This window comes from Prunus persica, chromosome G1, assembly GCF_000346465.2.
Source record: "Prunus persica cultivar Lovell chromosome G1, Prunus_persica_NCBIv2, whole genome shotgun sequence".
NCBI classification, from domain to species: Eukaryota; Viridiplantae; Streptophyta; class Magnoliopsida; order Rosales; family Rosaceae; genus Prunus; species Prunus persica.
The window spans coordinates 41,309,391-41,322,577 of NC_034009.1; the positions used below are offsets into that span (position 1 = coordinate 41,309,391).

At 35.8% G+C, this 13,187-nt stretch overlaps 1 protein-coding gene across 1 annotated transcript; it reads right to left on the reverse strand.

Annotated features, from left to right (window-relative positions):
* Window positions 6,212-13,152, reverse strand: LOC18792405 (long chain acyl-CoA synthetase 9, chloroplastic). The gene is made up of 12 exons (XM_007226919.2): window positions 12,892-13,152; window positions 11,827-12,318; window positions 11,453-11,533; window positions 10,500-10,763; window positions 9,281-9,412; window positions 8,966-9,139; window positions 8,589-8,818; window positions 8,340-8,457; window positions 7,949-8,080; window positions 7,700-7,834; window positions 7,424-7,630; window positions 6,212-6,763 (listed from the first exon to the last, which is right to left on the reverse strand). Exons 2-12 carry the CDS (start codon window positions 12,271-12,273, stop codon window positions 6,596-6,598), a joined length of 2,088 nt encoding a protein of 695 aa, XP_007226981.1. The 5' UTR covers window positions 12,274-12,318; window positions 12,892-13,152; the 3' UTR covers window positions 6,212-6,595.

Sequence of the window (13,187 nt, forward strand, 5' to 3'; positions counted from 1 at the left end):
GGGTGGAGTGGGGGTGGGGTTGGGGTGTGGGTTGCTGCTGGGGGAGACGGAAGGGGAAGGGAGGGGAACGAAGGAGAAGGGGAGGGGTGGCTGTAGGTTTTATTTATTTATTTTATATTTATAAATTTAAAATTTGATGTTTTATTCTTAATCTTTTAAATGGATTTTATGTTTAAAATTATTGTATTATATTTGAAGACACGTGACTCTAAATGATTGGATGTGTGGACTTCACATATATCTCATGTCAGCAACTTAATAGAAAATTTGACGGACCCTAACGGCAGGGATCAAATTGATGTGTGGTGTGTAACAAAAAGGATCAATAATGTCACAAAAAACATAAAGGACCAAAGTTGATAATTTTGCGAACCTTATACACCATTTGTGATAAAAACCTTATATTGTATAATTTTAGTGTGTTTTTTTCTTAAATGCTATTGAGAAGAGGTTTTATAAAACTGCTATATAAAAGGTTCACCACAATGCTATAAAACAATAGTAGATTATGGCTCTCAGATGTTTTCATCTTCTTATTCATCCAAGCAGATCGATAACATATGGTCACTACTGACTTTTTCTTGTAGTTCTCAACATCCATCTTTCAAGCCATCAACCAAGTTGTTGCATTGCTCCTCACTGTTAGAAAAGCCTCGTTTCCCTCCTCCTCCTCCATTGATTGAAGGAGAGACAACAAAAGCAACTTATGAAACAAGCCCCTCATTTCCTTGTTAAACATAAATCGACCCATTATTGATGAGGACTGGGAATCTAAGAGCACACTAGTAATTAACCTGAGTGGGGAATATGGATGATGGATCTCTCTCTCTCTCTCTCTCTCTTGAAAAAATCAACTTCATTATCCTTGGTGAATTTGTTCTGAATTAGTCGTGTCCAGCTAAAAGCAATACTGTACGTAGTATATTATTCTCTGCATTTGTGCATGCCAACAACAAACAAATATTATTCTCTATTATAGCATATAGGCCGTCATTTTCAATCCTTATAAGAGAAAACTTGCTTCGCCATAAGAGTACGTAGCTTGGCAAGCAAGGTAAGGGTACTTCAGAAGATTCCTTCTCATCATCTATATAAGACACATGTGACATTGCATGTCTCATCAATCATGTTAAGATAAAGCTAGCTGGCAAGGCAAATTACCAACCTTTATGCTCGAGTATATTATTCCAAGCAGATATAAATGTTAATATATGTGAAGAATATTATGATCAATATAGAATATGTATCATGATCAGAGGGTATCGACCGTTAAAAAAAAGAAAAAAAAGAAAGAAAAAAAAAGGGGTCTTTAGATCGAAGCCCAAAAATGTGCCTTTCATTAGGTTTAACCCATGTCTTTTCAGTTTTTGATCTAGATCCACTAATTATTATATCTCATTTTCATTACCTATTTTGAATTATGAATTAGGTTTGAACAATCATAAATATAGAGTACTGCTGTTTGCACCTTTGTCATATTTCTTCATCTACCGTGTAAATTTGAAAAACACAAAACCTATCTTTCCACTCACTATTATTCCTAAATTACCATTTAATTATTAATTCAAGCAAACTCTCTATCCTCTTTCTCTTCCTTTCCTTTCCTTCTCTCTTCTCTCTCTCTGTCTCTCTCTGTCTGCACCAGTTTTCTTCTTCCTCTTTATTTCCTTATCTCTTCTCTCTATGTTTCTTCTTCTTTCTCTGCGCCATGTTTGGCTATAACCACACTACTGGCAAAAAATTTGGATTTAACCCATATATGTCCCTCACTGCTGAACTTTTCTGGTTCTGCCACTGACCCCCGCCATGAATTTGATATTCCCACCCTAACCCCGCGCCTCCTCCGATGGGTGTGCTGAGAAATTACAAGGAGGGTGTTTGGGGTATGATGGCAGGGATGATGGAGAAGGAAGGAAGGGATGGTGGGTTTGGATTTCGAACAAAAAATAAAAAATAAATACGGATTTAGGTGTGGGTGAGAGAGACGGAGAGAGTTGTAAATTTGTCCTTAGAAGTCATTTTGTGAAGGAATAAATTTGTCTTTAAAATTTTAAAAATAAGATGAATGAGGAAATAGAACAAGTGGGTGCAATAGTAGCACTCCAAATATATTCGCAAGTATAATATATGAAAATAATAGAAGTCATATTACGCATATGCAGTAATATAAAATACCTAGAATATATGTTTGGAAGACAAAATAATAAACCTAGAACTAGACCATAGGTTGAAAAACATAGGATCTACCTTGAATAGGATTAAAAAATTACACCAACAACATATCTATGTCATGGGAACACTTGTAAGTTGTGTATATTTCATCACCTCCAAGACCTATACACTGAGAACAACAAATATAATGCACCACATAATATTGTAGGGTGAGAAAACTCATAAATCTGATCTACCTACAACATAGGATTAAAAAATTACACGAACAACATACTTACACTGTTGGAACACTCGTGTATATTTCATCACCTTCACAATAGGTATCAAAACCCTCCATGAGAACACTCGTGTACTTGCAACAGACCTACACCTTGGGAACACTCGTGTACATACACTTACCTATATTTACAACATCTACCTACACCATGAGAACACTCATATGCATACAACTTACATATATTTATAACATATACCTACACCATAAGAACACTCGTACATACGACACACCTATACTTACAAATTACAATGCACTTATCCTTACAACATATATACCTACATCATGGGAATACTCGTGTATATTTGAACACATGGACATGGTTCATGTGAAGCAAAAAGATATAGAGGGAAAAAAAAGAGACCGAATACGCAAAATGAAAAGTTACCAAAGTGACAAACTAATATTAAATTATTAAAAAGGTGAAATCTAATAATTATTTACCTAAAATAAATATTCAATGAAATAATAATTCAGGAATTGACAATATAAAAGTTATTGAGGGTAAAAAAGGCATTAAAAGTTTCAAAAACGGAAACCATAAATCTTGGTTGACTCGTCTCAATATAGTAAATTTGCTGTCGTGGAAAAATACTCAATGAGCTTACATCAAAAAATGAAATCACAAGGATTATTCCTAATAAACATACTTTTGGGTTTGTATCTAATTTTCCTAATAAACCTTAATACTTTGGGTTTGTATCAAGTGAAACACAAAAGTTTGAATCTTTCTGGTAAAAAAGAAAGTACTAGTCCTGATTATTCAGAATTAAATAGAATCATATATACGGGTCATTGTAATCTCATATTTCCTGCCATTCTCCATGATAATTTTGATTTTTTTTTTAATTGACAAAGAGGCAAAGAAATAGATTCATCATTCCATTGTAACTATCTCTAGGTAGTTGTTGACTCCGTGTGGATCCTAGTTTTCTTGAGATAGTCATTTTTTGCCTTAATGAACCCACTCAACACAATTAGTGAAATCTGAAAAATCCAAGAAATGAAGAATTTCTTCTTGGATCAGTCTTTGCATTCTTTTCTTAGACACATGCCCTAATCTTTTGTGCCATAGTTTTGCAGACTTCTCATTATCTAGTGGTCGTTTTTGGCCTATGGGTTCAATGTTAAAAGCCACATTGTTACTTGCAAGGTTTAAGCAAAACAAACCATCAACCAAAGAGCCATTGTCCACTGAACTTTTATTGAATATCAAATCAAATCCTATTTCAGAGAAAGCAAAATTGAAAAGTTCCCTAGTTCATCTAGAAACTGAAATCAAACTCCTTCTCATAGAAGGTACATAAGCAACATCTTTCAAAATTAAATTAAAGTCTGAAACTAATTGAAGCCAACTGAGCCTATTGCTTGAACTGGTAATCTCTTTCCATTCTCCACCAAGGTCTTGGTCTCTACTTGTTCTTCTGGCTTACGAAGTCCTGCATTTAATTGACTTTATCATTTGGATACCAAGTCTATGCAGTCCTATGCGTTGATGACATTTGACACAAAGTTTGATATAGATATCTTTATCAAGTGAGCTTTCCAAACTATGAACATAAGAGCACCTCCACCCCAAAGGGTAAGGGCAAGGCAAGGTTTGTCACTATTCAAGTGAATGGTGGCAGCCTTGCCTTTTTTGGTTCCACCCCAAAAGGCAAGGGCAATTACTATTCACTTTAATTTATTTTCTATTTTTTTATACTTAAACCATTAATTTTGATAAGATTTTCGGTTGCCACATGTCACTATTTATTATAAAATTCTCACCTAAAATTTTAGATAACATTTTCAGATAAATTTTCGAATTAAATTTTCAGATAATATTTTTAGTTGCCACATGTCCATATTTATTATAAAATTCACATCACACTCATCATACAATTGAAATACCTACTCACTCATCATACAATTGAAATACTCATAGTCCGACAAAATCGAGTACAATGACGACTCAATCATTGGCGGAGGTGGTTCCACTGGATCACGATGTGGGGGAGTATTTTCCTTCGGAGGACGTAATAGTGCCATTATTTCATACACGGAACGCATCACTGGAATCGGCTACGAGCATTGTTCACTTGAGGAGCCATGTGTAATGGTTTCCTCTTTTTTGTTTTGCCTTGAATAATCTATTTAAAAGTTGAAATTGGAAATGCAAGAAATATTTTTTTAAAAAAATACATTAAATTGAATAAAACGGCAATTAATTTTTTTCTACCTCGTCGCCAAGATTTTGACATATTCGAACTTTTTTCTACGACCCTTGAAGCCATTTGTTTTTTATACAAAATAGAAAGTAGTTGAACAATGTGAGTGGAAAGTAAAAAATATTTGAAGGAGAAGAGTTTGTATGAAGATTTGGTGTGGAACGTGAATAAAATTGTTAGGTATTTATAGGGAAAAAAATCCAGAATTTTTTGGTACTTTAAAAAAAAATTAGAAGCTATCAGATTTTTGGGAAAAATTCAATCAGAGCATCCCAAAAGCGCCACATGCTTCTTCCCGTTGGTGGTTGTCATAAAATAAAATAAAAAAATTAACCATTGGCGCGTGAAATTCACACGCCAACGGTAATAAAAAATTAAATTAAATTAATTTGCACTGCAGACATCAGCGCCTTTGGGCAACAGCCCAATCCAGATTTGCCCATAAGCTTGCCCGGGCTGATGGATCCCACGCCTTGCCCGAACTAGATTGCGCGCACTTGAGCTGGATTTCGGGCTTGGGATAGCCTTTTGCCCGGGCCAAGCTTGAGCGCTGGAGGTGGTGTAAGGAATCGATTCTAAGGCAATAAGAAAGTGTTTTACATAGATGTTGCACTCAAGTGGGAGAATATATATCCTGCATCTATGCATGCCAACGACTATAAAAGGAGACCATGAGGCAATGAGTTCATCATCAAAGCAAACACACAAATCCCAACTTAAAATCAATCAGTGAGGCAATGGGTCAAGATCAAACCAAGCCAGCAAATGCTGGAAGCAATGATATTAAATTTAAAGGGGTGGATGTGACCGACAACACCGGCGACGTGACGGGATTTACCCACTTCGCCAACAGAACTGACGGGGCCGACAAGGGCAACAATAAAATCGAAGTTGATGATTTTAAAGCGAAGGGGAACAAGTCACACTTGAACGTACTTACTGACTTCGGCCATCGCGGTCAGGCGGGCGAGTCAGGCAAACAAGAAAACAAAGAGAACAAGCAACTTCAGCAGGCAAGCAATTGAAGAAGGCCATACCATAATAAGTTCTCTGCTTGATAGATATGCACTAAAATAAGAGCTGATGCAATATCTGAGGCTGCTTCCTTGGTTAGGCCTTGTTTTCATGTGTAATATTAATATTATTATTCTAATCTAAAATAATGGTTGCTTATTATTAAATATCAAAATTCTTTACGTATAACTTTTAGATTATTTATACTTATGTACCAACAAGAGAAAATGATTAAGTATATCAAAATCCTTTCTCCAATTCGTGAAGTTAGAAAATGATACTTCAAAATTCACAACTATAGTTGCACACGAGTATAAAACTGAACCAAATATGAAGCAATGCTTGGGCCAGTGTGACCAAAGCTCTCAAACGATGCATTTGAGAAGAAGGTACTAAATTAAAGGATGTACGCATATTTCCAGCCTTTGAAGTCGCATATCTCTATATGGTTCCACTGAGCGATTGGGTTTGAGCGGTCGGTGGTGGTTCAATTTGGTTTTGAGCAGTCGGTGGTGGTTCAATTGGGTTCAATTGGGTTCAATTGGGTGGTGATTGTGGTTCGAGTGACCAATAATATGGCAACTTAAATCAGAAACATACAGAAAATATGGCAACTTTCTCAAAAATTGGTACAATACTGTAAACCAATAAATAACTCAAAAAACCAATACAAAAAGCTAACCATTTGCCTCGAGTAGCTAATAAAATTTAACTATTATCATCTTCTTATTGCTTGGTGTAGCTAATATAAGTAAACTTCCGACGTGCTTAATTTCTCTATATCCGACCTTTTCCTAACACTAACCCTTGGTTTGCATCATCTCTAGCAAGGCCACAAATTAAGGGACAAAATATAAATCCAGCTGGGCCCCTCAACTTATCAAGATTTTGCACAGCAAATAACAAGCCCAGGTTTTCTGAAGAATCATGAAGCATATAACTTGGAGAGGTCTTCAGAGAAAGCCTTCTTAATGACATCTCTCTTGAGCTTGAGAGCTGCAGTGACCAGGCCAGATTCTGGAGTCCATGGTTCAGAAAGCAATTTGATTTTGGCAGGGATCTCAAACTTCTCCAAACGTGCCTTCTTTGCTTCCTATAATAAGTGAAACATGAATATTTGAAACAGAACAAAACAAAGTAAATTGAACCAAGCAAGTTTATAAAGGAATGAAAGCTTTTCATAAGGAGAGGAAGTTGAATAAGTAGCAAGTTCATTCGATAGTCAAGAAGGAAGCTTGGTGAATGATTGGATGATTGTTTGTTTTTAGACAAAAGAAAGAATATTTTTTATAGGACAATAACTGACATAGGCTGGCCATCAAGGATAAAAGACATTGCGTCCATTAGATGCATAATGTATAAGATAAATAAACATCAGGGTAATCAATCTGCCTGAAGAAACTATTAAGGGAGGAAGGCCAAGATTGTATATTGAGCTTAGATCAGAGAATGCAATAGAAATTCAAAAAACTAAAAATACATATATATAATTTATCTTAGTTCAGCAAGCCAAGGCCAAATGTGATTAAATTTGAACAGAGATCTTGGCTACAGGTAAGAGTTTGTACCTTGATAAATGACAAGAAGAACTCATGAGATGCATACACTCCTTGAGTTCAAAGATTTCTTTCTTTTCTTTTTTTCTTTTTCTCTTTTTGTGGGGGAGTGGTTGCAATATTTGAGCTCAAAGTTCAAATCCCTAGACTCAAGCTAAGTTCAAAGTAATGGAAATTTACCCAGAAGATATACATACCTTTATAAGTGATGCTTGCACTTCTTTTATGGTTTCTTCTTTCACACACAAGTCTGAAAAATCACTAAAAGCAATTCCTTGCTTTGCAGCCCAATCTTCCACAGTGATTCGAGAAGCCACCACAATAGCCACACAGTAACTATGAAAAGGATCAGCATGCAACATGATATTGTCAACATAGGGGCACACTGAAAGAGCAGCCTCAACCTGTAAAAGAAACATTAGTTCCTGGGGAAAATTTGATGAAAAGTTGCATTCATCTTGCAACACACGTACCTTTCCTAAGGAGACATACTCTCCATGCTGAAGTTTAACTATATCTTTCTTTCGGTCAATTATCTCAAGACAACCATCAGCATGAAATTGCCCGATGTCACCTGTATAGAACCACCTCATTCCTTTCTCATCAACCTTTTTACAAAAAACCCAAAAACAAAACCCCCAAAGTTAGGATCTATTGAACATTTTTCTTTGGTGGGTAGTTGCAACCAAAAGAATATCGGTATGAAATATTTGAATAGACACCTTGTATGACTCTCTTGTTTTTTCTTCATTTTTGAAATAACCAAGTGTAACATTTGGACCACCGATGACTATCTCTCCACGAGGCATTGGGGAATCAGTTTTTAGATATCCTCCTTCGGGCCAATCAATTAACTGGACACAGAAGGTTAGAAAGTCAATATCACATTCATGCCTTGGAAACAGCGTACGGAACTCTTCTTAAGACATTTTCATTAAAAGATATGAATTTGAAACAGATAATTCAACACAGAAATGGATAAATGAACACCTCCAAGAAACTGCAAGTCATGATTAGGATTTCAAATCTTTCTTTCTTCCTTTTTGGAAGAATTACTTTAAGAAAATTATCAGTTATACACATGTAACTAAAATATCCATTGTCATCTCTTACCTTTATAAATGAGCATGGAAGCGGAGCTCCAACACGAGCAACAGATGTATCATCAAACTCTGAGAATGTCCCGCCAGCGCAAGTTTCAGTTAGACCATACCCTTGACCAATTGGAGAACTGTCAATAGCACAAATGTGGTATGTTGAGAATAGAGCAAAAGAAAAAAGCATTAAAAAGCATTAAAAATTATAGGCAGGACAAAGTCATGGTTCACAATTTGTTATGTTGTAGGAGCTAAAAGTACTAACCCAATGCAAATGTTGATGAATCTTTGAGTATCACCTGAAAGAGGAGCACCACCAGAAAGGATAAAACGGATGCTACCTCCTAGAACTGCGCGGACCTTTCTAAACACAAGAAAGTTCCACAGAAACTTTTCCAGGCCCCAGGCCCCAAACCAACTACCATTCACAGCAGACAACCTACGAGCATATGCCAAGTGAAACAATCTCTTGGATAGACCACCCTTTGCATTTACCTGAACCATTATGAAGATACAACGTTGACAAAACTGGCGTAATTTCAAAACCAGGTTTTATACAAACACACGCACAAATGATCTATATGTGGACAGGCATAGGTATCTAAATATGTAAAAATCATGACCCTGCCAAGATTCAAAAACCTTATTCAGCACTCCGTCTCGAACGCGATCAAGAATTGCAGGGACTGCTGTCAATACAGTTGGCGCAAGCACAGTTGCATCCCCCTTTGTTCCCTTCTTTATTTTACTTGAAGTATCAATAAGAGTCAATGGAGATCCATACCCTATGGCACTTCCCACAGCAACCATGACATTCTTCAATACAGATAATAAAAGTTGTTAAATCAAGTAGCACAGAGATATAAGAACATGACAAGATAAGAATAATAAATATAAAAAAATGCTCATTGAATTACTGTAGCCATGCAATATAGCCAGCTTACATATTCCCCATACCTCCGCTGCTAATTCAAGGATATGAGCAAGGGGAAGGTATGCCAGATAAACGTCCTTGCTTCCAAGGCCCGGAACAATAGTCATGACAGCAGAAGCTACAGCTAGCACATTAGCATGTGTCATCATTACACCCTGTACAAAGTGGAAGCTGGAGGTGAAAATGTGTTCGTTGACTAACTTTTTAATACATTTGGAAATATAAATGTCTATACTTGCATTAGATGCCACCCCAAAACAAATAAAAAAGAAAGGGCACAGAATAAAGTAGAAAACAAAAATCGCCATATATCTGAAGGAAAGTAGATAATGTAGAGAAATGTGACGCAACAAGTGTTCATTCTGTTTACACGTATGACATAAATCGAACATATATGATCATTCGTCATAAATCACAATCACCCACAATGTACCCATCCAAAGGAAGAACTTTAAGTGAACCCAACCCATATCATATTCCCCACCCATTGTACCCTAACTCCATACAACCATGCAAGGTATTTCATATAAGCAAACAGCAATCCCATGAGCTAAATATTTCCAAACATATTGATACATATACAATATTTTGTTCAGAAAATGTGGATGCAACAAAGAGACTTTCATTATTGTCTCCTATTTTTAATTTCAAGATGGTATATTAATAATGGGATATTTATCAAATGAAAATGAAAGAGTATAGTAGCAGTAAACTAGTGATATTTACAATACTGCAGCAGTTTCATATTCATAAAAACTTGGAGAATGCATTTTCTCCAACAAGATTCAAGACTAAGATTAGCTTATCTGATGGAACTAGAAGAATATGTCTCAGATCTACCAGCATCAAGAAAAGGGATCACTTGTTTCTTGGAAAAATCTTTAAAATAATCTATGTGATTGTTGAGCATTTGTTTGAGTTCATAGATTTATGTAACTAGGTCAGGTTAAAGACATAAATGTCTTTTTTCTTGAGTTCAGTGTCAAACCACCCATAAAAAATGTCACTATCAAGCATCCGTGTCTTTTGAAAACTTTAACAGTGTAACAAAAGCACTTTTCAAGTGTAATTTTAAGCCTAAAACTCATTAAAGATCAACAGTCGATAATGCGAAGGTGGAAGGAAAAAAATAACAATATTGATACAAATGTCACACAAAGCTTCAAAAACAATCAACAATTAAAAACCAATTAGAATGACTATCATGTAAAATAACAAGAAGATATAATAGAGGCTTTAAACCTTGGGCAACCCAGTACTTCCACTTGTATACATAATGACCGCAACATCTGCAGGAAGAGGTAGATCTGGTTCAACAGGGCTTTCTCGCCCAAGTCTCTCAACAACATCGAATGAAGTGATTCTCCATCTACTTTCAACAGATGAGGCACTAGATGGGATCTCATCATCCATACATATGATGCGCTTCACTGTGTCTAGTTGTCCACTTATATCTAGCAGTTTCTTCAGTTCTTTGTGCCCACATATCACAGTTGTAACTTCTGTCTGGATATATAAAATGAAAACAATGCTGGTTATGCACTAAGAACAAACACTGTGAGGAAAAATGATAAACATTAATCCTAATCTAGTACTAACATATCAACATCATAAGGATTTTTTTTTTTTTCCTTTTTTTTCTTTTATTTGAAGAGAAAGACCTAACATCTCAAATGCATCTCCCTTCATCCTCCGTTTGGATGGAGGAAAATAACTCAGGATTTAGATAAAAGTCGGGAATTGAAGAGGAGAAATTGATATTTCCATTGTTTGGCAACTTAAGCATGGAACTTAATAAATGACATGCAGAAAAAATTGTGGAAATTGGGGCATCATTTCGCAATTTCTATTGAACATGAATTCATTTTTCACTGTAATTTCTGTCATTTACAAAATTCGACATACATAAATCCAAACACAAAAATTTAAGAATTCTATGCAATTTTCAATTCCTTCGTCCAAATGGACTAGGTTGCAACATTTTGGATGAGTTACACAAAAGTCACAACATATAAAATTGGAAACAAATTTCTTGAGTTTACTACCTTGTTTAAAAAAAAATTTTAAAGACAAACATAGATGAACTCTAATCAACAAAAAGAAAATGTACAGAAACGAACCTATTCTGCAATAGTAGCACACTGTGAAACAACAGGAATGTGAGCAAGTCTATTAGAGAGAGAGAGAGAGAGAACCTCATTTAATGAGTGACATAGAGCCTCCTCCCCGAGAGACGCATATATGGTAACAACAGTGACATTGCGCCTAAAACAACCCTGGTATAAGAAAACATATTAAGGAATCAGCAATTTGTGTTTTCGTTATACTGGAACTAGACTACCCAAAACACATAGCATTCATGCAAACATGAAACTCAATTGATTTATCATTGCTCACAAACACTGCCGTTTAAAACTCTAGTTTAGTGACAGAATAGATGAACAAAAATCACATCATACATGCAACAACATGAACATCAAAAGAAGTTTAAGGTAAGCTGGAAAAATTATCATGAAATGTCAAAAGAAGGATTAAATTTTTATGTACAAAGACCACGCAAGATACACACCTGCAATGCAATAAACCACTCTTCTCTTGTGTCAGCAAAGATTGCTACTCGTTCTTCCTTTTTATGCCCAAGTTGAGCTAAACCAGAAGCAAAGTTGCACACGACTTCAAATGCTTTCCCGTAGGTTAGCCATTCATAGTCTCCCAAATGAAGCTTCTCAAAGGATCTTCCATCCTTTGATACTTCAACCTCCCTTGCAATCAATGCCCGGGTTCCAAGAAAGCGTCTATCTTGGAACCGCTTGGATGACTGCTCAAAAAGTTCAGCAAGAGTTGAAATACCTTCCCATAATGTTTCCACTGGGGAAGTAAACCGACGGTTTCGGATTGTAAACCCAGGTTCCCCACCAACATTAACAGGCAAACCCCGTTTCGTTGCTTTCTTAGATTTCTGAAGTATAAGAGTTAGTACAAGAGGAACAAGGGCACCAACAAGGTAGAGACCCATCTTTCAAAGGCTGTATATTCCCAGAAGAATGTACTAAATTCAATCCTGAAAATCGAACAATATCCAATCAGTTGCAAATTTCAGAATCTGAATTTATGTCTCTCACTCATACAAAATAATAATTAATTAAGTACTGTCTATAAATATATATCGTGGTAGCTAGCACTTCTTCCCCCTTAAGAATAAGTGTGGAGGATAATTTTTTACTGTTTTAGACATTTGTCACCAAATTACAATAGAAACTAGAAATCAGAAAGAAATGGTAATACAAAAGAATTCTTCAATATCAGAAAACAGAGCAAACTTCTTGTCCAAATGCCTAAGGAGGGGCCTAGGAGCTAGCTAGCATAAGGGTTTTGCAGCTACCCAATCAACCAGCTGACGCATGTTAGTTTATTGTTGATTAATTCAATTACTTGAGCCACTAAAATTGAGCTCCGAGTTATTTTTCATTCTTCACTTTCATAAATCTCTCTTTTATCTATGTTCAAGCAATCATGAAAACAGAGCAGTGCAACAAAAATGGCTTTCAAAAAAATTTTTAAAAATACGCACATTGTAATTCAAAATCAAACGAATTTCAGAAAATAGATTGATGCTGATTGTGTGTTTGGGTACCTTGTTGTTGAAGCCAAAGCGCCGAAAACGAAAACGAATTCAACTTGAGCTCATCAGCATTGCGAGAATGCGAGCAATGAAGCAGAAGCAAAAGGCTCGCAAAATGTCATGGGGAGTGATGAGATTGAAACGAAGCGTTTAATAGCACAGAGAAAGAGAGAGAAGGACGGTGAGCTAAAAGCCGAGCGGAGAGATCGAGAAGAAGGAACTTGGAGTCTCAGACTGACAGAAAGACTGAGAGTCTGAAGTGGTTTGAGTTTTGGAGTTTATTTATTTATTTATTTTAATAATAAAAT

Excerpts from the sequence above, each read along its gene's own strand:
- LOC18792405 (XM_007226919.2), bottom strand. The coding sequence starts at position 12,273 with ATGGGTCTCTACCTTGTTGGTGCCCTTGTTCCTCTTGTACTAACTCTT. Across the intron at positions 9,140-9,280 it reads TCCTTGAATTAGCAGCGGAG|AATGTCATGGTTGCTGTGGG; the intron begins GTATGGGGAATA and ends TCTGTATTGAAG. Across the intron at positions 6,764-7,423 it reads TGCAAGCATCACTTATAAAG|GAAGCAAAGAAGGCACGTTT; the intron begins GTATGTATATCT and ends CACTTATTATAG.